The sequence below is a fragment of the Harpia harpyja genome, chromosome 3 (genome assembly GCF_026419915.1).
Source record: "Harpia harpyja isolate bHarHar1 chromosome 3, bHarHar1 primary haplotype, whole genome shotgun sequence".
Taxonomy (NCBI): Eukaryota; Metazoa; Chordata; class Aves; order Accipitriformes; family Accipitridae; genus Harpia; species Harpia harpyja.
In genome coordinates this window covers 3,143,744-3,171,304 of record NC_068942.1, presented here as the reverse complement: position 1 = coordinate 3,171,304, position 27,561 = coordinate 3,143,744, and the positions used below count along the sequence as shown (strand labels likewise).

The 27,561-nt window shown below is 36.9% G+C and overlaps 1 protein-coding gene across 12 annotated transcripts in view; it reads right to left on the bottom strand.

The window, feature by feature from the left end:
- Positions 1 to 221: 221 nt before the first annotated feature.
- TRDN (triadin) overlaps positions 222 to 27,561 on the bottom strand; it is a 242,223-nt gene continuing 214,883 nt past the window's right edge. For all 12 annotated transcript variants that reach the window (XM_052781181.1, XM_052781173.1, XM_052781170.1 and 9 more), the window contains 5 exons: positions 24,318 to 24,344; positions 23,134 to 23,169; positions 22,887 to 22,931; positions 21,940 to 21,987; positions 222 to 2,879 (listed from right to left, as the gene is read on the bottom strand). In XM_052781181.1, coding sequence (XP_052637141.1) covers positions 2,737 to 2,879; positions 21,940 to 21,987; positions 22,887 to 22,931; positions 23,134 to 23,169; positions 24,318 to 24,344 — 299 coding nt within the window. In that variant the 3' untranslated portion in view covers positions 222 to 2,736. The remainder of the gene's footprint in view (positions 2,880 to 21,939; positions 21,988 to 22,886; positions 22,932 to 23,133; positions 23,170 to 24,317; positions 24,345 to 27,561) is intronic.

The following is a 27,561-nucleotide window of genomic DNA, read 5'->3' as shown; positions in this document are numbered from 1 at the left end:
ATCCTCAAAGTGTGTAAAAAGACTAGCTAAGATAAGCATTGCAAAAAGCTCATTAGGAATAAATATAAAGCTGAATGATTCATTTTTTCTAGCCTAATTGTAAGCAATGCTGCATCTTTATATTCAGAAGATCTGTATATGCTTAGCAGGGGTAGAAAACTTACATGTGTAAACCCTTGTCCTCCACTTTTGGATTCACAGGAAAACATATCACAGCCACTGGGAACAAGGTTTATATTTTTTATTTTCCAAAATGGATAACAATCAGCATATGATTTTGCAATATTTCAGGCTAATTTGAGTAAACCCCATGCAATTCAAGTATTTTTTTCAAAGTTTCCAGATGAATTTAAAGAGAAAAATACTTGCCACTTTGAGAGTGTACCTGTTTCTCCTGTTCTTCGAGGCAGTGACTAAGATTAGGAAACAACAATAAATGACTGATTTTATATCACTTACTCAATGATATTAATTGTTTATATTTCCAAAGCTTTCAGACATCTAATTGAAACACTATGGAAATGAGATCTGGAACATATTCTTATCACCTCCCAACTCAAATGGGAAGAAAGGATTAAGGCTAACTGTAATGAAAAAATGTATTTTGCCAAAAGAAGCTGAAAAAAATAACAGCTTATAGTATATTAGAATGTTGTCCTGATTTTTGGAATTAGATAAGGTCTTGAATTAAATAACTGATTTTCAGAAAGTTATAATCTCATTTTAAGACAGCTTTCACAGTAAAAATCTAGGGCAAAATCACAAACTGGAAAGGAAAAGAAGTCACTGGAAATATAAAAAGGCCCACTGAAAGAAAATTAAAGATTGTCATTTTACTATGAAATATTCTCTGTTTGTAGCTCTATCTCCTGAGCAGATTTCACAGGTGACTGTGGAGGCATTCACCATGAACACTTTTATCTGCAGTGTGCTCCTTTGTGGGAAGAGCTACTCCTAGGGCAGAATCTGTTCCTACCTCTTTCCAGAAACCACAGTCTAGACTGCTTTTTGCAATGATGGTTTTTGCAGCACAGGACCTGTGCAATACGAGAGCACATTAAGACCAAGAACCCAGTTCATGTAAGGCCATGACCAATAATCAGAGAGTACCAACCTGACCCAGCAGTGTAACAGCAAATGTTTCTGAATTGCATTAACCTGTCAAAGACTCAGTTGTCCAAAACTCATGTGAGTAAATTATTTGCTTAAGGTAAGAATGGGTCAGCATGGAGAGGGGTTGGGGAAGGGGCTGATGTTATCTTGAACTATGCCAAAAATAAAAAAGCAGTATATAGTTACTGGTGTGATCAGACTTTACAAGTAGCCAGGTTGTACGAAGAGCATCATGCTGCTTCACCAGATAACTATATAACTAAGATCACTGCTGTACATTTCACAGATTAAATGCAAAAATATAGTAAGGAGATACAAACAAATAGCAGCTTGCAAAAACATGATTATTTACATTGCCAGACATACAGACAATTGAGATGCCAGTTTTCAGTCATGTGCCTTCACATGGATCAAATGCCATCCCATCTCTTTCTTAAGGCAACAAATCCATTATTCCTACAGAAATGCACAAAAGAAGGTTGAGGATTGGCATATCTACTTCCATTTCTCATCTATGAGCTATCAACAGTAGTGTGCTGTGAGGAAGTCCTTTCGTTTCATCTAGTAAAATCAGCTACCTGGATTATTTCATATGCTCCTGTTTGGGTTTCTTTGTGTGTTTGTTTGTTTGTTTGTTTTGTTCACTGATCTGAAATTGCAGCAAATTGGCGTGCTTACCTATTGGAAATTTGGATTGCTTTAGTTTCATAAGTGGCATCTCACATCATAGCTTTTCATCTGACTTATGCTAATAGCAAATGATTGGCTGGCATATTCTCCATTTACATGGTCTTCACTGCAAGTCAGTCTGATTTACCCACAGAAGAAAAGTAGAAGTACTAAAATTATTTCACTTGTTTCTTAGGACATTCATGTTGGTAAACCACTGGTTTTCCTCACCTTTGCCATGTTGCTTCACTTTTTCTGCTCACTTTGGGCTTTAGAAAGTGAAGAGTTCGTATTTCACGAAAAGGCAGGGCAAACAGACCATGCTTTCACTACTTCAAGTTAAATAGAAATATTCATCATTAACATGACTTGCGGAGTCAACTTACTGATAGTATATTGAGCTGCTCCGAATAAGTGTGAGCTTCGGGCTACACTGGTCAATGAGACATAAAAATAGCACCAGTCACAGAGCACATTTTCATGACTTAGTGAGGCTTTTTCCTGTCAGCAATTTGATTGAACGTTAAGAAGAAATGATTTAGGATCACAGGTAGTTTTGCAATCTTGCTGATATAAGAGCTACATTCAACCTTTCACTCCCTAGATAAGATTAAATGGAAAACAGACTCACTTCAATGCTGAGCAGGTAGGTAAAGAAAAACAAGAAGAGCAAAAGAGGCAGGAAAACACACACACGCACGCTCACACACACAACCAGGTCAATGCTTTGTTAGCATTGCAGCCTTTCCATGAGAAATGGGGCACTTTTACATTTCTACCTTTCTCAAACACGGTTCATTACTGCTTGTTTTTCCTCTGCCCCATGGAAACTTTTTCCAGGTACATGTGTCCAAGTGGATCACATTTTTGCAATGACAAGTACCACTGTAACTACTGTGGACCTCAGCAGAAAGATAAAGTGCAACATGTGAGCGATCGCAGGACTCAGTCTCTTTACTGCCCTGGTTTCCTTGTCTTTCTCTTGGAAGTCTTTGTGTGAGTCTTTTCTTCCTTGTTTGAAGGGGGATTAGTGGGAAACTGCAGTCCAAATCCATTAGGTCCATTTAGGAAGACACATTGAAAGTAGCGGACAGGAGCTAGGAAAACAAGGAAAAGATGGTTAAAGTTTATGGCTTCCAAACTGGGGCCATGAGTCCACTCCATGTTCTTTCAGAAAACATCTGTATAATTTCATTCCCATTATGTGAGTTATAACAGCACAAATCTCTAGTGTGATCACAAGCCAGGTTCCACATATCAACAAGATTTTAGTCAAAAGGCTCAATGAGACATCTTTGTAGGACAAGATGAGAAATTATTGACAATTTCACACTTAAATCCATTATTCCTCTAGTGTTAGAGTCCTACTTCTCCCAGAATATTTGCATTTTGGGACAGCTGAATGGAAACCCCCAAAATTCACACATATATTTTCTGATTTTATATTTCACAGCCATTTTCAGATACATTGAGGAGTTCCAGAAGGACTCACATCTAATAGTGATAATGACATATTTTATTAGGCTTCAAGCAAATTAAGCGAATAAAGGGATCATAAATGACGGTACCTCTTTCCTAGTCTTTCACAATCAGGGAGGTTTTCTCCCTTTTGATTTTTGAGCTCTAGCCTGTGTAGTCACACTTCCTCCTATTATGTTTTAAAAGCTTTCAAGAACACATACTTTACCACAGATGGAATTGATCTAATTTATTCCAAAAGCTGAGTTTTTCACTCTGAGATTAAGGTTGACAAGATTTTAAAAGATAACTATTAGTCAGTTACGTGTTTGGGAAAATGATTGGAGGAATGTTGGCATCTGAAACGAGTTAGTTTTCATGCAATTGATTTGCTGATGACTTTTTCTTTCCTCTGCTGTTCATTCCATATTAAAAAAAAAGAGCTGTTCCCTGTGACAGTTCTAAACTGAGATGGACTCCAGGGCTCCCTGTGTTATAAACTGAGGTGCAGGGTTTATTTATTGACTACCATGTCACAGTAAATGGTGAAACACAGAGCGGTGTGTCAGAAATGCTGCGGTATTTGATCCAGTTATACTATCCTTTGTCGTCGTCTTCCCTAACTTGCGCAAAGGCTACATCTTTGTTATCTATAAAGCACCCTTGAAAATGGAGTTGGAAATCAGATCCTTCTGCAAATGACTTACTGCTTTTCCACTAAATCTAAGAATGGAAACAATTTTTTTCCCTAAATTTTCAGTATTTCTGATGTTCCTCTGTCAGATGAATCTGAGATTTCTTTGGAAAACAGAGAAAGCAACTCCCATGACTAGAGCTCACAGCCCAAACGTGACAGACCAAGGTTCCCCTGCGAGGCCTGGCAAGCCACGAACCAGTTGCACGGTGTGGATGTGCTCTGTCCTCTACCATTGGCCATTTTACAAAGACACTTGGGCAAGACCAGAAAGTTTCTGGGATATTTTATTTTTTCAACGGATAAACTTACTCCATCCTTGAACTAAAGTAATTGTTGTGAGTAAAATTGACTAAAAGTAGTACATTGCCACAAAACCCACTATGATCGAAAACAATGTTCTCTTATCAAAGTACTCTGTCAGAGATTTCTCAATCAGATCTTCTTTAAAAAAAACCCAAACAAACACACAATCCCCTAAAATTTAATCCCAGTGGGTGCCAGTTTGATAAAGAGAAATACCTTGCAGGATGAAAGCTGCCAATTAAAAACTCATCTTTCACTGTTTATGTAGAAACTATTTCTGTATATTCCTCTTAAGGATATAAAGATGAAAATAAAAAAGTCAATAACTCTCTCTTCTTTATGAAGAAGGCAAGTAGGGCATCATGCACTTTCTAGCCCAAATAAATACTAATAAGTAGTTTACTTAACAGTAAAAAAAAATTATTATACCCCCTGTATTTTACATGCTATCAGAATGCAAAAATTTAGCTCTTTTTCTTTACATGCATTCACAAAGTCCTGATACGTACTAGCTTATGCAGCTACATACTTACGAGCATTTTAAACATGGTTATATATTGTAATTATAGCATGCCTGACAAAACAGAATTTTCCAGAGGTGTTATCTGATCATAATTTTAAAATCACTAGTAGCGGTGGCCACTGCAATCATTTAACTTGAAAATCTGACTTACAGTCTATTGTTAAAAGACACTAAATTCACAGAGGGAAAGGGAAAGGGCAAACTTTCAGATTTTTGCAACTTAGCCAAAAGCCACAAACTGATTACATGGGCTGTAATGCTAAATCTGAAAAATTGGCACAGAAAATAAGTATTTTGAAAAAAAAATATCTAAAATGTATGTGTATTTGGAATGTGTAATGCTAAAGATCATGCTTGATTCTGTCATTTCTGAGATACCTGTAGTATTTGTGAAGTAAGCCCTATTGTTTGGGTAATATGTACTTATGTTGAGGGCAACATTTTGAAGTCACATTCAAATGTTCATATAACCTGTTACTTATCATCTGTCTTCAGAAGATACCAGGAAAATGTAGGGTAAGGAAGAAACTCAGGAGAGATAGGGATGGTAGTAATGACTTTTATTAAGTTTGCCTGGTACTTCCTTTCATAAGACTCTAATTCCAGTAACTTAATTTGTTACCATATTTAACTACCTGTGGTGAAACTTTCAGTGTTGAAATTAGTGGCAGGCTGAGTTTGGTTTTTGGCAAAGAACACCAAAAGAGCAATGTAGGTATATTTAAAAAAACCCACAAAACAAAACAGCTAGGGAAAAGAAAAAAAAGGTTTTCTTTCCTTGGTATAAAAAATCTTTTCTTTAAAAAGTGTCAGTATCCTAGGGGGCTAGAGGGGCAATGTTGAGGGCAGAAGACATCTGACTTTTGTGTCAAGGGTGATGAGACTGAGATGGGAAGCCATGGTGGAGACTGTGACTGCTCAAGCAAAAAAAGTGGTCTGCCGTGGTAGGAGACAAACACTAATCTAGCAAAGTGCCTGGGCCAGGTGATACTTGGGGTGACTGGAAGAAAAAATAGGTGATGTACAAGTTGACCAAAGAGCTTGAGGAGAAAAATGGACATAGCTGTGTCAAGAGACTGTAGCCAAGGAACTGGAAAGTGATAGGAGAACCTCGTGGTAGGAAGGTTGACAAGCGCTGGAGATTATGACAGATGGAAAAAACAAAGAATAAGAGTTACTTTGTGGACAAACAGAGAGTGGGAAAGCCTGAAGAGTGGAAGTAAGATAGGATAAACACCCAAAACAGGACAGGAATAAGAACAAGGGGACTAGAAAGGTAGGATATGTACAAGAATTTTTAAGAAAAGGAGGAAAAAATAATTACACTTCTTCCAGGAGAAGTGTGTAAGGGGTATGAGGCTCAAAAACCTATGAATATTGCAGCATACTGTCTTCCAAAACCAGTATTTTGTACAATCACTCTGCTGTCAGCCAGCAGTCAAAACCACCAGTAAAGCACTTTATCCCTCTTCGGTGCTCACACATTTTGAGGATGACATCCTAATGCTGTTGAGAATTTTTCCTTTAGTTCAAATGACAGAAGCCCTTGCTAAGGGTCCAGCCCTTAGGGTCTGCAGGGGCTGTAACATCAGGCTCTGGACCAGCACGTATGGGTGTGCAGGGCCAAAAGCTGCTTCCACGCTTACACTGGCCAAGTCTCCTCTTCCCTATGGGATGAGTAAAGCAGTAAGAGGAATTAACCTGCAGGAGGTTTCCCCTAGCCTCTGAGACATAGGCAAGGTGGCAGCCAATGAGAAATTTAGCTGTTACAGCTTTTCACTGGAGAAAAGCTTTCTGAAAAAAGGGAAAGATACAGATTCTGCTTACAAAAAAAAAAAAAAAAAATCAAAGTCTGCAAAAGAATTAATAACTCTTTTTCGACTGTTTCGTCTTGAGAAAGGATATACTAAAAAAAGCAAGTACTTTTTTCATCAATACTGAACAGACTATAGTAGAGAATTTAAAATATCCAAATATCCAAAAGCAACTTTATAAATAAAGTGATATCTGAAACAAAAATTTGGAAACTCCACCTTTTGATTTTCAAAACTTTTAAATGAAACTTTTCTCAAATTCTTTGGAAAATATACAAATATTTCTGAAAAAATTGTTTTAATTTTTAACTGGAATGTCACTGGAATGAATCTGAAATGTTTCATTCTGAAATGAAAAGTCCTCATTTTCTTCAATTTTTTGGGGGGGGCCTAGACAAACTAAAGCACAATGTTTCATGGATTTATCCTAATATTAAAGCAATGTTTATACATGAGTAAATTAAGCAGATTCACTTGCTAAAAGATTGAGCTGTTTTGATACATTGTATGGTATGTGAGATCTAGTAGTTACTGTTATCAGAGTATGAGATTTAGTAAGCAAGGTGTTATGCTTCCAAATGTAGGTAGAGAAAGAGAGCATTTCAGGTTTTGGATGACAGTCAAACTATTAAAAACCTTTTTTTCCATACCCTCTTTGTAGATTGCTTCTTGTTAATTCTCTGAGTACAAAACTACTCAAATTTCATCAATGTGCCTTGCTGGGATGGATCTTTTATATTTTACCTAATCAAGCAACCAGAGCTTTGAAGGACACATACTGCAAATGTTTGTGGTTTAGGGTTTTTTTTTTTGTTTGTTTGTTTCATATTGTCTGGTAAGCATCTCATATATTGTCTTTCTTCTTTATGGCTGATGAGATTCACACTTTCTGTAAACTGAATGGTCTGTCTTTGGCATATTCTAACTTGTTAAGCAGAACAAAGTCAGCTGCCCGTATAGTAAGTCTATGCAAGAGGAAATGGTTTCAGATTTACGCTTTTTGCTATGTGCTTTTTCAGTATTTCCCTTTCATGTTGCCCTTCTGAGGCTGCTTTATCTAGAAAACCTCAGCCGCAAAACATGCAGATAAGAACTTCATTCAAAAAATACCAACATCTTTGGAACTGTGTCTGTATCAGAGTCTGCAACAGTGTCATGATACAAGCCATAGTCAGGAGAACAATTTGAATTTTGGCGTGCAAATAAGACTACAAATGCATCCCATTCTGCCTTTGTAATTCCCACATTCAATGTGAATACAGAATGTGTCTTTTAAACTGAAGAGGGTTCTCACTTTGAATATATCGTCTCATATCTTCAGGGCAAATGCTACCAAAAAAAGATGAACAGTAGGAGCAAAACATGTGGTTTAACACTAGACGTCTTTTGTCAGCTTAGCTGAGGCAAAAAAAGACTTATATCTGGCCTTATGCTTTGTTTAGGATGTAGCTTATGAGAATTCATATAATTACTTCAATTTCTTTTATGAGTACTACTGAGGAAAAAAAAAGTCAAGGCTGGAAAAGTATAAAAATGTTTTTTTTAACAAATTCTAACTAATGCTGTTATATAAGGACATTTGATACCTGAGATGAATTCATTTCTGAAAGGTTGGAGGAGGGGGTATTTTCTTCTTTGTTTTTCACTTTGTGAAAGGATCAGGTACTTTTTGTCCTCACAAAAAAAGAGAAATCTTTTAAATGATTTTTGATCTTTTAAAATGATTTTTGCCTGGATGGAAATCAGTTTGGAGTGAGAACAGCCAAGATGAGTTCCAGAAAGCAGAGAAACAAACAAAAACTCCGTGATTCAAGGTTTGTGTGAAGCTGTTTAGGGCTGGTCAAGAGGAAATGCTAAGTACCTTGCATAGATAGCAAATAATTTGTACAAATATTCCATGGAGCTTATGTGTACTCTTGATCTCTAAGTGACCTGCATCTCACACAGAGGGTTGGTTTCAAGAAATGTGAGGAATATTGCAAGAGGACTCTCCCGGTGCTTTCAATTCTTCAGCAGAAAGGATGAAACCAGCCTATTGAGGTCCCTCTGGATGGCAACACAGCCCTCTGTGTACCAGCTGTTTCCCCCAGTATTGCGTCATCTGCAAACTTGCTGGGAGTACTCTGCCGCATCATCCAGATCGTTAATGAAGATGATAAACGGAACCAATATTGACCCCTGAGTTACCCTGCTAGTTGCTGGCCTCCAACTAGACGTCCTGCCACTGATCACCACCCCCTGGGCCTGGCAGTTTAGACAGTTTTCAATCCACCTCACTGTCTGCTCATCCAGCCCATACTTCATCAGCTTCTCTGCGACCATCCTACGGGAGACAGTGCCAAAAGCCTTACTGATGTCAAGGTAGGCAATATCCACTGCTGTCCCCTGGTCTACCAAGCCAGTCATTTCATCATAGAAGGTCATCAGGTTGGTCAAGCATGACTTTCCCTTTGTGAATCCATGCTGACTATTCCTGATCAACTTCTTGTCCTTCATGTGTCTGGCAATGGTTTCCAGGATTAGCTGCTCCATCACCTTCCCAGGGACTGAGGTGAGGCTGACCAGCCTGTAGTTCCCTGCGTCCTTCTTCTTGCTCTTTTTGAAGTCACAGCAACATTTACTTTCTGCCAGTCCTCAGGTACCTCTCCCAGTTGCCATGATCGTTCAAAGATTATTAAATTTGCTTTGAGGATCTAGTGTAACATTTAAAGAGCCAGAATGCAAATTACATACTATTCATTGTTAATTGTTCTCGTTAAGCCTATTGAATGGAAGAGGTAACAGGTAAAAGACAACTAGCTGACACAAGTCCCAGTAAGGGATGAGACACTAGAGAACAAATAGAATCCCAAAGCCATGAGATTGTTGGAATAGTTAAACAGTGATTTTAGATACTGTTCCATTTCCACATATTCACATACAGCAACGATACCAGCAGAATTGACTTGGCTGAGAACCAGCAGACAGGCTCACAGAAGTCCAAATACATCCCAGAATCAGATCTAACTTTCAAAGCATGCACATCTAGCATATCCCCTACAGATACTATTATGGTATCATCTACAAGTCCTTTACCATCCCAAATAGATTGATTACTCTGTGTCGCATCCCTGGCAAAAGCAGTGAAGAGTTAAATCCACCTGTATATGGTATAAATAATTGTTTTATGTGAATCTGTATAGAATATTAGAATCAATGTATGAGAAAGCTTCGCGCTCAGGTTTGAATACTGCTTAACAGGTGGTTACAGTTTTTTGCCTTATGGTGGCTTATGTTGGTTAACAGTCTTTATTTACTGTCTGGGCAGGAAGATTCACACTCAGCCATTTACATTTCCGAAGCATGAGAAAGCAGACACTGATGAAGTGACAATAAGATCCCAAATCTTTCTCTGCTGAGAGAAGCATTAAGGAATTGCTAGGAAACAGAGGAGTTTTAAATCTGAATAGTCACCAGAAGACCCTTCCATACGAAGGGAATAAAGGGGTCTTCAACCAGGGGTCCCCTTCTGTGACAAATCTGGATGGGGAAAGATTTTCATGAGAAGTCCAGTCACTAGGACACAGAGTATTAAGCATCTGTCAGCTAATTAAAAGAACCCTGTAGTGGAAGAGACACTATAAAAGATCAATGCTAGGTAAGCTCTGACTTGTTCATCTTCATCCTGCATATTTATGCCTTTATAGATCCTTACATCCTAACCAGTCTGTTTTGGAATTGTTTCTGTGCTGATTTAGCTGAAGTAGTTCTTTAAGAAAACTGATGAATATGAGGGTACTCCATCCTTAGAGATGTGATGGATTTTAAAAGTCAAGGTGCTGGGACACTGTAAAAGAGTTTGGCTTCCAATGCATTGATCCACAGTTTCCAAAGGATGATAGGCACTAGCTCTACTTAAGCAGCCTGTCTGGTTTGGGAATTGGCAATTCAGGGGCTAAAGAGGGAAAAACAGTTTTCATTTTCTTCTTTAGCTGTATGCAGTCCAGCTGGTAACATATTTAAACTCCAAGGATGCACAGGGACCTTGTGATAATTTTCATAAAAGCTTCTCCTGAGTTAATATAATTTAGTATCATTTTAAAGAAGACTGCTTAGGCGTAGCTTTCTACCATTCAAAGTGCTAAACTACCATGCCTATCCAAGCAACTAATGGGAGTTTTGTGTAAGGGATTATGGTGATCCAAACAAATAAATGTATTTTTTTCACGATAGTATTTTTAAAAATTAATCTTATAAGGAAAGTGGGCAGAAAATTCAGAGGAATAAAATTTACTAATCCTAAAGAATATAAAGGTGTTCCTGTTTATGTGTTACAGTGGTTAAAGTCCCATTTCTACAAGGCTCAGAGAGCTGTTTTTAAGGCAAGTCACCAAATAAAGCATTCATTAAAAAGCAATAGCTTTTAGCAATAACAGTTTGGTTATTAGGGAAAAATTACAGAGAATGTGTGAGGAAACATTTTTTATTACTAGTATTTTCTAGTTTGAATCAAATTTCTTCACTTAGAGGCTTTCCTAATAGAATTAAACAATTCAACAAAGCACAAAAATTCAGGCAATCATAACATTAGAAACAACTAATTAGTAAGCAATTATAAGTAAGAGGAAAGTATTAACAATTGCACTTATTTCTTTCTGATTGCTTCTCAGGAATGCACATACTGTGTTTTGGTTCAGCAATCAAAACTGAACCACACAAGAACAAAGAAGAATTGTTCCAATGACTGGGAGCTGAAGTTTTTTTCACTTACTGAAGGGCAAGGAAGAGAAGCGGGTATTTTCCCCCTTGCTCTGCTTCTTTCCCTATCAAACAATTTGGGCTCTTTCCCTTAATATTTCAGTAAAATTGTGGTATGACAAACTGACCAGAGAAAGCACAGGGGCAGATGGGGAAGTGGTGTGGAGTCCTTGCTCAGTATCACAAATTTTTGCCTTCACACTTTCTAACACAAGTATCTAAGTCTTTGTGCTTAGTGGCACTGTGTAACTGACATTTAATTAAATCCCATTTCTCTGAAGAGCAAAGCTGAATGCTGAGGGCCTATGCAGGAGGCCAAATACTGTTTTCCTAAACTCACAACATGGCCCATGTTTGGATACTGGCTATTCAAAACAACACAGTTTGCTTCAAAAACTAGATTTATCTTTTTTTGATAAATCCTTTCACCTCCTTTCTTATTATGGAGCATGCTGTACAGCCACACTACTGCCATTCTCAGGAGGTACAATGCTTAATGGGAAGGAGCAGGGGGAAAAGAAGAGGAGAAAATGTTTATATGTCCATTACACATAAGCAAGAAATATCACTACCACTTCAAATCAATTCTACATATCTAAAAACATCCCCTTAAAATGACATTTTTCTAGCATTGTATAGACAATGTGTAGATAGAGAAAAAAAGAAATTGTCCCATGAGGACATTTCTTTTGCATCTTATTTTGAGTCTTGAATAAGGAAAGAAAATGAAGAATGGTTGGAAAGTAGCTCTCAAAGCTACTTTCAAAGTGTCTGCGATATAATGCAATTAATTGCTCATCTTTGCAAAGACCATCCAAGTTTTCATATCCCTTTTAGCAGGGGGTCTGTCAGATAATAAGTTATTAAATAAAAAAGTACTAAAGGTGTTTGAGTACTAGAGTTAAATACTAGGAACAGCATTGTTATTACAGGTATAAGAACACGCATCACACATTCTCCTTAATGGCTCTTTTTCAAGCATTGTGGGACTGCAAGATCTGGAGAAGGTGAAATTGTTATACTTCAAAAGAATAAACACACCTTCTCCCAAAAATAGTGCTCAACAGTGAGCAAAAAACACCCAGAAGATTGTTGCACTTCTTATGAGTGTCTGTGGTCCCAACTCCCTCAGGAAATTTGCTAAATACACAAAAGAAACCAGCCTTTATTGGTGTTTCAGTCAGTGGGACAAAACCAGTATCAGTACAAAGTCAGAAGTACATGTCTTTAATAACACTTTCGTGGTATAAAACATGTTGTAAATGTATCAAATCAATAGCACTAGAAGGTCACTCTGGTCATATTTAATGTCATTAGAGGCAAAAAATATCACCACAGTAAAAATATATGTAAGATCCTAAGACCAGAACTGGTTAAATCCAGTTATGATTTGTTACTTATCCAAGTCAGTGCTCTTCTTGAAACATAACAACAAAGGTCAATGAATGAGATCTTTATTCTAACAAAACCCTTTTACTGCAATAAAAGGTAAAATTTATTATTTCTATCTTTTAGCTTGAATGTGATAGATGACACCTAACAACCATTTAAGGGAGCAAAGAAGTCTGTATTTTGCTACCTGGCTCTTGCCTTGTCTAGTAAGAAGGCTTAATGGATAGATAAATTGTATGTTTAGAGAAAAGTGTTATATTCCATGTTATGGTCACTGCACACAAACAACATAACTCTCACATAAATGTGTGAATATCCCCAAAGTGACATTCTCCACAAATTCATTAAAAAATTCTTTTTGTTAGACAATGAAACCATACAAGATGTAACAGTGTGACACGTGGTAACACAGACACTTCCAACAGAGCAGAGCAATGATCAGAGTACACAGCCTTTGCAATTTTGCTTTCAGAGGAGTCTGGTACTGGCATTATGTGTTTTCTTAGTGAAACTTAGGAGCAAAAGAATGAAACATTCAAGAAATTATATTTAAGAGGGATCAAAAATTAATGCAGGCCTGATCCAAAGCCTATTAAAATCTGTTGGATTTTTTCACAGTCTGCAGTGGTAATTCCATGAGACTACAGTGGTATTTGGTGGGCAGCAATGTTGAATTGCTCGATAAACAATGACGGTGTCGTGATAGAATGCACTGTGTGCTGGTTACATACCCTAGGCATGTTGACGTGACATGGTCTCTGTCGACTCATTCCTATGGCCAGCATGTTCAACTAATGTAATTACAACATATTGCATTGAAATCATTGTTTCTAGTGAACTGCCAGTCACTAAAAGATTGGTTTAAACTTTACATACAAACGCATTTATGCACACAAAAAATGTATGAAACCAAAGAAGGTAAAACCAATCAGGGATCTTATTATGTTAACAAGAATGGATACCAAAAAACCCTGGAAGTTAATACCAGGTATTTATTCAGCTGTGAAGGCCTGGGATGGAGAGAGGAGGGGAGGAGAGGGGGAGGGAGGTGAAGAGAGGGGAGAAGAGAGGAACAGCGAAGATAAGGCAGTTAAGCAACTAATGAAAGTGAAGCCACTGTTTGAATGATGCAAGTGCTTTCTTCATTTCAGTTATAATTCTAACTGAAATCTTTATTAAATAAAGGGGGTTTTTTTGGTTGTGTGTAGCAATATGTGTAGACTTTTCTCATCCTCAGTGAGAACTTTTCTGCTGGGAGCAGCTGCACTCCTTTATGACAATAAAAAGTCAGGAAAGAGACAGTGCTTGAACTATGCTGCTGACAAACCCCAATAGGTGCAAATTCATCCTGCTTGACATCAGACATTAGAGGCACTACCTTCTGGATTCAGCTCTAGCCACAAGATGTAATGCTGGAGGCAATTCAGATTTCAAAGGGATGAGTAACTCATTGGAGAAGGTCCTCTCTCATTGGCCATGGAACTTGTGCAAAAATGCTCTTATTTAAGTGTTTATGATTAGGAGGATCGGATCTGTGCCTGTGTGCTACTTAGAATGAAAGATGAAGCTAAATTAGAATGTCTTTCTCACCCTGAATTTGCACAGTTTTAGGAACAAGGAAAAACAGAAAGAAACCGTAGGATCTCTATAGGCTGGCTTCTTTAAAATATTTCACAGCATCTGCTGCCAGTTCTGGTCTCACTAATTAAGAATTTCATCACATTATTATGATTTGTCCACTGGATTTTACTATACTGATGATAACCTGGAAACATGAACTCACTCCAACATAAGGATGCCTGTTTTTCAGCTGATAAATGTTTAAAAACAAAATCTATGTCGATAAAAAAGTAAGACAGTTGCTCTGTCCTCAAAGCAATGTCCCCATTAGAAGAGAAGGAATATTACATTAGAGGAATTACTTTCCTAAAGTTCAAGAGGGATTTGAAGAAATGGCCATTTATCTGAAGAATTACATTTTGTATAGAACTTTGCTTTCATGAGCTATGTCATGGAAATACATGATATGTACTTTTCTTCTCTTTTCTTGCAGTGTGATTTAAGAAGATATACGAGTCAAACTAAAGGGCAAAACAAACTTAACAATGAGAAGCATTAAGATTCTAGATATTGATATTTCATTTGTGGCAAAATCATTCAGAGACTTATACTGAGATTTTTTTTTTTCTTCATTTGACTTGGCACAAATTTAGTACATATTTATAAATGCTTGGAGCCACTTAGTTTAATTTTAGCAGAATGTTTTGACCCAGTTAAGAGGAAGGGATTGAAATCATTGTCCAACAAGCATAAATGACATTACTAATTGGATTCATTTTGGAAACTTAGGCAAATCAGATTCTCATCACTGGATCTAAACCAGCATGCTAAATATTTTTTTCATAGTCTTTTTTTCCATAGGCTGCAACCCTCATATGTTGTTTAGTTAGAATAATGTATCCCTACATTTATAGAAAATATAGATGTTTCTCTAATTTGCTAGGCAAATCATTTTTAGCCTTAACATGAGAAGTAATCAATTAATGAATTAATTGTAAAAACCCTAACTTTTGACTACCTTGTCTGTTGTCAACTTTTGCTCATCCTTCAACTCATTTTTTTTTACCAAAGATATTTCTTTATTTCTGGGATCTCTATCTGGACTCAGTTTTCCCTTAGTGTATTCCCTGGTAGAATTTTGCTTGTTCCCTTTTGGTGTAAACAACCATTCCAAGCTCAGAGGGCACATTATCAAGTGTAATGGGAGAGGTTTAATAATGTTTGTGGACCAAAATTTAGCGTGGACTTCATACACCTTGAACAAGATTTAGGTTGAATGACAGAACCTACGTTTGAAGTCATGTTCACAAACCAACTCTCCAATGACAACAGGAAATATCCCTCTATTATGGACTGCAAAGCTCTCCTGATATTAAACTTAGTGCTGTACATGTGCATGAGCCACAAGAGCTAGCTGCATACATTATTAGATGTGCCTGATATTATAAGAATTAGTCTAGAGTTATTTCTAAATTTTACCCAGTAACCATTTTGAAGTATTTTACATAAAGAGATTTCTGAAGCAGAGACAGACCTTTATACCAAATAGATAAATCTTGTCTATTAATCTCCAGTATCAATGACTCTTGTATTAATGGATCTAGAATTGTGCAAATTCAAGAGGAACAGGCAGTTGAAGTTCCACCCATGTTATTCTGTAACTCAGTAGCCCTAGTACTCTCCTGGGAAGTGGAAAGTATAAAGCTGAGTGTCTCCAGGTGAAGAGGGCTCTGAAAGAGTGTCAGCTAAATCCCTGGAAGAGTACACAATGGCTATACAGCTATAGAGAAAATATCACTGTTACCACCATTTTAAAAGCAAAGTAATTATTATGGCTGCATTTTGTCAAGGGCCTGATGTTGCTGATGGGTTAGTTGTACTCAAAGCATGTCTGGCAGACAGGAATTGTTAATCAAGTTTCTGGATCCTAATAAAGTTTTTGAAGGAACCGGACACTAGGCCAGGAGTTTTCCCTCTTTCAAAAACAGGGATGTAGGGGCCAAAAAATTCTGTGCTTGCATAGGAAGGTGCCTTATGGATGTAGAAACCTTCGGCTTTATGGAACCTCTTTGACAGACTCTTTGGGACATTAAAATCTTCTAAAATAAGGTTTTTGGGTCTGACCTTGTATTTTTAACACTGGGTTTCACTGTTGATTGGCAAGGACTCTCTGCTCATTAATCTTCAGGATTTATCTCTTATGGATTTTAAATGAGAGTCTGTCAATGGGGTCTGTAAAGTATATTCATGGTTGTGGCACAGCTAAGATTTGCATAATCATAAGAAAAGGTTCTCAGTAATTTGAAGACTGAGCTAGTAAAGTTCAAGTGCTATTAACATGTAGCTAGTAGAAACTGAACTGAGTCAACCCTTCTTTTGTCACTGCGTTGGTAACTGTGAAAACTTAATGATTGTTTATTGGGGAGGTGGACTTTAAACTGAGTCCAAATACCTCTCATCATAATGCAAAGCTGATTGGGAATCAATCCCAGTAATTGCTAATTGTAAACAAATCTTGACAACAAATAAACTCAAGGTAAGGTAATGGAATTACCAAATATAGCCAAAGGTAAAAAAGGAGATTAGTTTAGAGCTAGGGATAGATGTCCTCCTGTAGAAGACACAGCAGGAACCCAAAGTGCTTCTAGATTCTCCCCAAGAAGTTCTTTGTTTCAAAAGACAAAACTTACCCTTTGGGCATTTAAATAGAATGTCTGTAATTCATAACTTAGATTACAATGTCACTATGTGAGAGGCTATCTATAAGCTTATAATTAACATAAAACCTAATGTATTGTTCTCATTTGTGGTGTGTATTTACAGATTTAAAGTTTCAAAACTTATTGCAATCTATAGGAAGTTTTCCAGTGACATTTAATCAGCTTCAGACCAGACCATAAAGCTTTCATTTTACCTAGCTACCACAATATGGCTGGTATTTCCCTCTTATATGGCTTTTCTATGTAGGAACAATCAGGAAGATTATTTCAAGTTAACTTTAAAAGTGGATTAATTAGGCCATATAAAAGTGTTTCATGGGCACTCATTCAGAATTAAAGCAGCCTCAGTGAAATTTTCATCAATTCAATTTCAAAATAGGTTAAACTAAATTAAATCAAGGTCATCTTAGTTCTTAATAAGTGACCACTCAAGCATTTAGCACTATTTAACTGAGCGCTTTAAACATACCCTTCTTGTTAATGCACAGTATTCCTCCATGTCCCCGCTTAGACAAGCCTGCTGAGATTTAGTCTCCAAGTATTTCTTTAAAAGTCAACTTCAGAACAGTGGAATGACTAACACCAAGTTGCTGGAAAGCCCGCATATGCAGTCTTGGTTCTCACAATTCTAACAGTTGTGAAATGTTGAGGCGCTCATGGGTATCCACAGAACGGAGGCCGTTCTACATGGACTCTCCTGCAAGCAGCCTTAGCGCGTGGCTCATCCTGCTCTCACGCTGGGCGCTTGTACTGCAGAGTGATGAGCACCCTGGAAAATCTTACTGAATGAGAATATCCTGTAGAGATGCAGGTCTTATAAATGAATGAGCCCAGATCTTATATAAAAAATTCTGAAACTTCTCAGAGTGCCAGTTCCTTCTATTATTTTCCAGCCAATGGCACACTTTCTTGTGTCCAGAAAATACAAGATTAATATTAGTGATTTATGGCTGAATTCTGGTGAGAAAAAAATGATGAATCACTAATACAAATTATTTCAAGGTTGCTATTACTGTTTTCATTATTACTTTCAGAGGCACAGCTGTTGCAGTTAATGGTCCCTTCCTTGATCTATATTTCTATTTTGGGAAAGGACACCACATCTTTTCTCCTCAACATTTCTGTTCAGCTTCTTTGATCTAGTTGCATTCAAATGGTCAGCTTTGGGACTATGAGTTTATGCAGCTGAAGTTCTGGAAGAAACTGCTGGCAGAATACCAGAACCATCACACCTCTGAGATACACAGACTGTCTGGGTGGCAAGGAGAGTAGAAAATATAGTATGCGCCGTTCATCACCTATCTGTAGATGAGAGCTACCTGTCCTGCAGTGATGAAGTTCTTGTCTTCTCTTTTGAATACTGTGCATTATTTTAAAAGTAGTTCAATGCTTCTATTTTATAGAACAGTACCAATATGTTTGTGCTCAATGAAATTGCCCCAAACTGCAGCTTCAGAATAATGAAAAAGATCGTATTTTCCTCCAAAATTTTCAAATGCTTCAGAACCAAGGAAAAAATAAAGTGGTCTCATTCTCTTTCAAAATAATGATCCATGGAAAAAATCTTACACATTGCACTGCTGACAAGTTTATGTTCCCTTAGCACTGAGGAAACATCCTTGATGGTCTCTCAAATGGCTCTTACATCAAATCTCACATTAAATAGAACTTTCTGTTTTTGCAGATTTGGAAATCATCTTTGCATTGGAAAATATATTACAGGAAGCCAGAAAGTGCAAAGCAATAAAACAACCTTACAGTAATAAACCAATCACCACGTGCTAGTACAGACATGTAATGAATTCATCCACTGGAGTTGCTGAGGTTTTCATGTGGTGATCACTATGTGCCATTGCACATCTTTTACTGATAATATGATGAGATGATTCCTCTTTATGCTAGAAAACATCTAAGAAACTGTATTGCTCTCTATCACTGCAGAAGCAGAGGAAAAATCTAGCTGAGATTTTTTTTTTTTAAAGTGCTAGCATAGTATGTTCATATAAATGATGTTCCAACTCCGCTTAGAGATAATTTTAGTTTTCCCAGAGGTACAACTTTGACTAGACAGTAAGTATAGAAGTTCTCAAGTCCAAGAAAGTTTTAAACCTCTAATAATATATGAGGGTAGATGCATGAATTACATAAGTCTATTTACAACACATCTATTTACATGGAAGTTAGCATGACTAGTTTGATTTCTCTTGACCTTGAGAATAATCCACACACTTCTTTAATTTAACAAAGAAATTTATAAAGGATTAGTATCAATCTCATTATTTCTCACTTTTCATGCTCTTCCATCACAGCGTCTCTTTATTTCTGCCACATTTGCACATCTGTGGGCTTAGATAACAGCACAGTAAAAACACCAACCTCTTCAACTAACTGTATGACAAACACAACACACATTGTTTCCTGAGTTTTCAGCCATGAGGAGAGTTACAAGGTAATGGCAATAAACATAATAAACTTTTGATTAATTTAGATTTTCATACTCTCGTATAAGCCTTGAAACAAACTAGGACTTATATAAAAGTATACAGCTGTTCATATAAAGGGTAGGGTAAGTAGTCTTCACCACAGAGCTGAATTTGTACGCTCCTCAAATTTTACTCCAAGAGTCGAAAAATCTGCTTCTGTGTGCTTGCAAATATGTTTGTTATAAGATAGAAAGAAAAAAATGGAGTTCCGAGAATTCCCTTTTTTTTTGTGTGGGTAAGTTTGAGTCTGGGTACAGGTGTTAATTTTGACATTTAGGACAGGTGAAAGAACGGGAAAAAATTCTAAGTAATTGTTTGCAGCTCTACAAGGGAGTGAAATTTAGTGTCTACTGCACATATCACCATTGTTTATGAAAGATACAGTACTGCTTAAAATTCTGTTTAAATGTGGAGCATTCTAAAATTGAAGATATATACAGCTTTATAAATTGCTTATTTTTCTTATCTGATTGCTTTTTAATATCAGGGAAAGCTTGAAGGACTGACCAAAATCTAAGAACATGTGAGTATTCAGCTTTTGAAAGCTGAAAGAAGATTTACTATTTGAATTTTTAGATTAGCTCAGAATGTGTAAATCCTTTTCTACTTCCATTTATCAGCAAAAAGTATTAGTATTCAGCGCACTGGGGAAAATGCACTGGCTTCATCTGCAAACAGAACAGGCAACAGCTATCAAGTTCTGACTCAAGGGCACATGACCTAGGATTTGGTCTCAATTTTTAAACTCTCAGTTTGAGCAAATACCAAAGAACAACATTCATAAAGAGAAATCACTTTGATGTTCTTCTGGAAATCTTTCATCTGTTGTCTGAAAACTAACATTCTTTTCAGTGGACAAAGAATATTTGAAAACACTTACATAGAAGTTCTGTTAGCAAAGCCAGTTATGAAGAACTGTTTGCACAGAGCTGCTTATGATCTGGTGAGCATCCACTCAAGAATAATTGCACAATGATAATGTGCAATTAAATTAACCAATCATAAAAATTACTGTAAATGGAAGTCACAGGAACACAGTCTTTGAATGATGTAAACTTTGCAGGAATGTGATGTGCAGGAGAAAATCCACTGGCAGACAACTGTTAGTACATTCCTGTTTTACACTGAATTTGGAATTTTGCTGCATAAGACAATACTTTTTTCTCCTGGCAAAATCTTTGGTTTAACTTACTGGTTATTTATTATGATTAGCACTACTTGGTCTATGTGAATTCTATATTAATAAAATAGTAATAACTTTTGCTAACAAAGATTCTACCTTCTGTATCTATCAGTTAGCAACAGCATCATTAAGAGGAATTAAAGTCTATATCTGAATCTACAACTCTATATTCCTGATTAAAAAAAAAAAAAAAAAAAAGCTAAACCATTCTTTTATGTAAATGTAGTAGCCCTTACGCAACAGTCTTATGAGCCATGTGTGCAAATATTTTCATACAAATACACATGCTAACATTTGGATGCTTGATCTTAGTATTTCATTTGCATTTTCTCTTCCTTGATGTCAGATTGTTCTGTGCTTCTTTTATACTTAGCTATCTTTTTTATTATTATTCAAATATTTTAAGTTTATACATATGGATAAATAGATATTTCTAAATGTATAGATACGTATAACTATACGTATATATTACACATTTTATATCATGTGTAGGGGACTCTAAAGCATGCTAGTTCTAGTAAAAGAGGTAAAAAAATCATATAGAACAAAACAGTCTGGATGATTAGAGGTGAAATTGCACTGGGAGGATCCACACTAATCTTTAGTTCATATTTTCTGTGCAAACCAGTTACACCTCACAGGTGAGAGTAAGGACTTCAATCTTTGTCTGTCATGAATCAGTGCAGTTCCACTGAAGTCACAGGGATTAATTTATACTACTCAAGGATCTGGAGCATATTTTTGTTTTTACTGTAAACTAGGAAAAACATAGAGCTAACCGATAATGCAATGCAGGGAGATTTCCTCCTAAGATGCCCTACCTTTACTCACCTTTTTTTGTGGGGGGGTTGGGGTGCAGGGCACACTGTGATAGGAGATGATATTTATTAATGTTGGAGAAAATTGAACATGCTTCACCTCATGTGGTTTTATTATGGAACAGATTTTCTATGAGCAGCATATGTTTGTTTTAAATAATGCACTGCCAAATTATTTACAGGCTACTTGGTTTATAAAGTAATTAGCTGAATATATGTTTAAAAGTTTAGGAAGGTGGTAAAGCAATACCATTTGGGCAAATTATTCTCCACAGGAACAATATTTATGGATTTGATTTACTTGGCTTGCCTCACATCTTGTCCCCTAGGCTTGAATGAGAGATGTGAAAAGATTGCATGTGTGATCTCCTTTACAAAAAAACCCCGCCACAACCAAAAACTGAAAAACAAAAAGGAAAGTTTTGGAAAGGAAAAGGAAGTTCCTTTACAATAAAGGAGAATCATGTACCTGATGTCAGGTTGTGATGTCGTGGAGCTTCTTTTACTGGCGGGACTCCTAAAGAACAAAACATAGATGATAAATTAATCTTCAGTTTCAGGCCAGAATATTTAAATAAATTTCAATAAGAAACATGCTAGTTTCTTGGAATCGACTCATAGATAGGAATCTCTATAAACTAGATTGGTTTTTTAAGTGTGACTTTCCTAGTAAATTATTTAAACATAGAAATTTTATGTCTTGTAAAACCATAGAAGCAAACTGCTTCTAGATACTAGTTAGAGCAAACTTGCACTAGTACAACTAACTAACTGTTATCCTTTGAGGTTCCAGGACTTCAATATACAACATTTGTATGCAAGTCACTGTCATTAACCAATGTAGAGAAGACATAAATGTCTTAGACCACTAACTTAATAAATCAGTGTAACTTCGTATTATTAATTATCTTCAGAGGTATATCAGAAACCATTTCTCTGTCTGCATATTACTGTAGGGAAACAATCAAGGCAGTGCTGCGTCCAGCAGGTTAGTCAAATACAGGTGACCACGAAGTCTATCTTATGTGTAAAAAGCACTTCTTGTTCTCAGTGTAGTTATTCTACAGGGTGAAGCTGGTGATCTAAAGCCTCACACAAACGGTGGAGGTGAACTTTGCACTACCTCACTAGGGAGCGTAACAGCAGAGTAAGTGGGGACCACTAATCCTACTAGCCGGGGGGGTCACAGGCAGGGCACCGCTGCAGCCACATCGGATGTGCTGATGTAATCCTTAATACTCACATGCAAAGAAGCCATCAGACATTCAATTACTGGAGATTTATGCACAATTTCATCATTTTGGCTTACTTGCACATATTTAGACAGACTAACAAAGCTCCTCTTTCCAATCCCATGAAAAAACCTAATGTTTGCATTTTCATTGCTGTTTGCAGAGATTTTCATCCCTTTATTACCTTTGGTTTTTTCATCTTTCAGATGTTTCTTCTCAGTTGGTTTTTCTGGCAAGGAAAAAGTAGCACAGTTGGTAAAATGACTGCTGAATAGATTATTACATAGTGTTTTCAAGTAAAATTCTTTGAAAATTAACACAGATCTTCTAAGGTTTGTTTCAAATAGCAATACATGCAAAATTGTAATCCTATACTACTTTTATTGTGATCATCTTCTACATATATGTGCACGCACAGAGTTAATTCCTACCTTCTTTTTCCTTAGCTGTCTTTGGTTTTTTTGTGGCTAGAAAGATTTGCAAGGAAACAACATTAAGTTACAGGCATCAGAAATACAGGGCTCTTACAATAAGTACATTGCACAAAGCTGATCTCCCTAGTAATTTCCCTGGAAGAATAACTGTGGTAAATGTGTCTCACGGCACGTATACAGCGTATCTAATATTACAAAAGTGGCTGCTACCCTTAGTGGCAATAGCAGTTCTGGGCTTTCTGAACAGTCATTGGAAATTTTTTTAATATTGTTGGTTGCTGAGTAGTTTGGAAACTCCTGATAAAGGTTTTAGGCACTAGACTTCTGTAATTCCCTAACTATTGCCAGAATTCCCTAATTATTGGTAGCCAAAATGCATCAGGGAAGGATCCCTCTGCCTATTGCCTGCTTCTACTCGATGATCTTGAAGGTCTTTTCCAAACTAAAAGATTCTAGGATTCTATGATTCTACGATTCTTGCCCTCTTCCCCAGAGCAATTTCAATTGTTTGAAACAAGTAAACAAACAAACAACCGCCCCCAACCAGGATATAGAGCTAGATGGACCTTTCGAACCACCAGATGTGACCATTCTGAAGTCCTGCAGCAGTAGATTCTGTTTTATTTTACTTAGTTTATTTTTCTCTAATTGTACATTCACTTAAAACATGTGCTTTTTTCTTTTCAGCATCCTTTTCCCCAGCCCGCAAACACAGACATTTGGTCCGTGACTCCATTCAACAAGGCAGATTGAAATTAAGTAAGTCAGGTGTATTGCTTCAGGCATCTGAGCCCATTTCAGTATTCCCTGTTGTCTGCAGCAGAAAACTGGCAGGCTGCCTTCGAATTGTTCGTTTTCACGTCATATTGTCTAACCAGTTGTAATAACGCTTTGTTCAATGTCTTCTGGTGCGTGTGTTATCTGATTAACACTAGCTTGCTCAGTGCTGATCACCGGTTTCTAGCTCACCAAAACATGCCGCAGAAGATGAACAGTGAAAATAACATTATCAGCCCATCAGAACAGTCTTTGGTAGAGAACTGCGTAGCTGCAATGCTGTCAGTTTACCAGTGCTGGTTTACATTAGTGTTGTTCGTTGTTGATGAACAATATATATTGATCAACACTGGTAAGTTCATTAATTCTTTCCATAAGACATATCAGAGAAATGTAACATTTACCTGCTGTTTGGATTTCACCTGTTGGCTCTCCAGGAAAATAATCAGAAATGAAGAGGAAGGGGGGAAGGAAAAGAATATGAGGTTCAGTGCCATGTTTTTTCAAGGCAAGTTACCATTTAAATAGATCTTCTCTTTCATCTGCAACTTTTCTGCAGGGTATTAATTTGCAAAGAAATGTGCCTTAACAATGGGCGGGTACACAGAATTTCACACTGAAAGCTGAGTCTCACTCTTTGAAGTACTATAATCCAGCATGCAATGGTTCCTGCAAATGCAAACACTGTGCCAATCAAAGCTTTCCAGCAAGCAAATATTTAAATAGAGTTATTTTAAAATATGCATTCAAGGTTATAGCTGACTATGCTGTTTTCCAAAAAACGTATTCAGTTTAATTGTTACCTCTCTTTTCTCATCATTCACATATCCCAACCAAAGACTGACGCTGACCTTGAATAGCTGGCGTTCACCCCTGTATTACTGTTTCTTCTGCATTGTCAGTTTGCCTTGCCTTTTAAGAGTAAAAGCTCTTGAGAGCTGGAAAATTTTTTACTAAATCTTTGCACAGCACCTGGCACAAAAGAAGCATATATTCCCATGCTGCTATAATACCCATAATAATTAATGAAAATTGATCAATTCAATGGGATAGAAATTCCCTGGTGTAAACCATCATTACTTTTTTTAAATCAAAGGAATGAATTAAATTGTGATTTAGAATCCAGGAATTTTTTACCCATCACTACTTCATTAGTCCCAGTTTTATTCTGGAACACAATTTTAAGGAAAGAGTATAACCTCACTAGCCAAGCAAATCCTTTATTCCTTGAACCTAGAGCTGGATATAAAATGAATATGCTGACAAAATATTTCAGGGTCACCTTTGATTGAATTATCTCTGTATTTTCTTCATGCTGAGTTTTGGCCTCAGATGCAGATGAGGTTCTACAGCTTACACCAAGGTGAAAATGTTTCAGTCAATGCTTTTTCAACAGGAAGACTGAGGAATTAAGCATGATTTTCACTAACACACCCCAGGAAACTTTCATTCAGGTCTTTTTTCATAAGGGGACTCGTAAATGTCAGTGCTCAATACTTAGGCATCACAGGCATTCAGCAAAGGCCAGTTTTGCTGCTAGTAAATGCTAACATGCTTAAGTCCTTTAATATTTACATTTCTGCTTATGATCATGCTCATAGTTGCTGAAAGCTGATACATTACTGCATTGTGACCCATGGATTAATACCTGTTCTCATTTTCAGAAGAAAAAAAAAAAAGATTTGTCTGAGGCACTAAATCTAGGAAAGGCGCTCATGCTCTCACTCCTTCACTGCGGGGCTGCCTGACTAAGGGAGCTGGACTGGCCCTGTTAAATGCATATATCCTAATTTAGGATTAATGATTGATTCCCTTAGACAGCGAGGTACTGGAAGACTGTTGACCTGAAGGTAGTTAGTTTGACCCTCTGGTGTGTGAAACTTAAGTGCCATTTTCTCCTCTCAATGCATCAACAAACTTCCACTTACTCTGACGGCTTTGGGAAACACTTTACCCCTATCATGGGACTTTCATTATAGAACTAAATGGGAATAGAGTTTGGCCAATACTTCTTGCATGAGTAAGATATGCCAGCAGTTTTGACCTCTGTTCAAGGTAACTTCTCAAAATTTGGGAGTCTTTAGTCAGTATGCAGGGAGTAAATTCCAAGTTTCATTACATGTTCAAATTTGATATTGGATTAATTGCTGTCAAAGACCCTCCTGCATGCTAAAACAGAAATAGAGAAAAATAAGATAGTTTACTAATTGCTTTTATAATTGCATGGTAATTCACATAGCAGGTTACTATAAAAATGTATTTGTTGTTAATTTGAAGACGTTTCAAACTCAACCTTGTATTTCTATTTATAACCTATCATTCACTTAATGATACAATCTCTCTACTGATTTAAACCCTCAGGATAGATGTATGGAGTTATTTTACATTCCTACTAGACCTGAACTCCAAAATCAGTCAGTATTTTGTGTCCATAGCTACATCTCATACTGAATTGCATGATAGCTATGTCCATGTTATGGCAAGTATACTGTACACCTGGCTGAGAAATATATGAAGCAAAGCTATATAGAGCTCTAGAAATAAAGAAGGCAGTGGTCCAACTAAGTGTTCTTCTTTGAGCGGAAAAAAGTAATTTAAAATAGATAGCTTTGGTGCTTAAAATCTTGAACCAGATCTATTCAAGGATGGTTTGCTCAAAATAAGCAGTGTAAACTAAGGGTGGTTAGCTCAAAATAGGCAATGTAAACAGAATTACTTTTGTATATGATCATAGGTCTGCTTGTTACTGTTTTGTGTTTTTTTGTTGTTGGTTTTTTTTTTCTTTTCTTTTTCTAAAGGCACTGTTAACCTTTATAATCATTTCAAGCAGCAGAATATAAGCTCAAGAATATAGTACAAACATCCCTCTGCAAAGGTCAAGGGAAAATATCTTGGCTGTTCCTTATATTCACAATATGCCAGGGTAATATAGCTCTTGATAAAAAAGCATTGTAGACAGTGATTTTGGGTTAAAATGATCCTCATTGCAGAAAGCATGAGGAATTAGCCACTTAAATCTCTGATATTTCTCTAATAGTAGAGAGTGCCATCAGTGGGTGTCTCAGATAAATCAGTGCAGAAGATATAAAATGTCAGTTAACAGATCCAGTGAATACAAGACTAAACAGATATGAATAATGGACTCAAATAGAGGAAAATTTACTTAAAATGCTGGCAAAAATGGAAATAAGCCCACCAATAGCTTCAGAAGAAGTAATAATTTTGCAGTGATAGCTTGAAAACTGAACGCTGGGATTCAGGACTGCAGGAGATCCGTCAGTGTTGGCACATTTCAGATGCTTCGTGTTCCCCCTTATCCCTTTGGAGCTGGGGTTCAGAATAGCACTGTGCCTTCTGACAGGTGTTTAAGAGTGGGTATTCATCTTCTCTAACTTCAAGCACCTGACATAGGAGACTGATTTAGGAAGCTTAATGGCATCAGTTTGCCTTGCCTTGTTGTCAGCTTCTGACCTGGAGCAGGAAGAGGTCTGAATCTCCTGGGGCTTGGCCATGGTTTTGGATACTCTTCATAGATTACTTTACATCAGAATAACATGGTGTTTGGTCTTGATGTGCCAGGCACAGTACAAAAAAGAAAACAGAGATCCCGTGCTAAAGAGGCTACAGCTAATTCATCTGCGAAGGTCC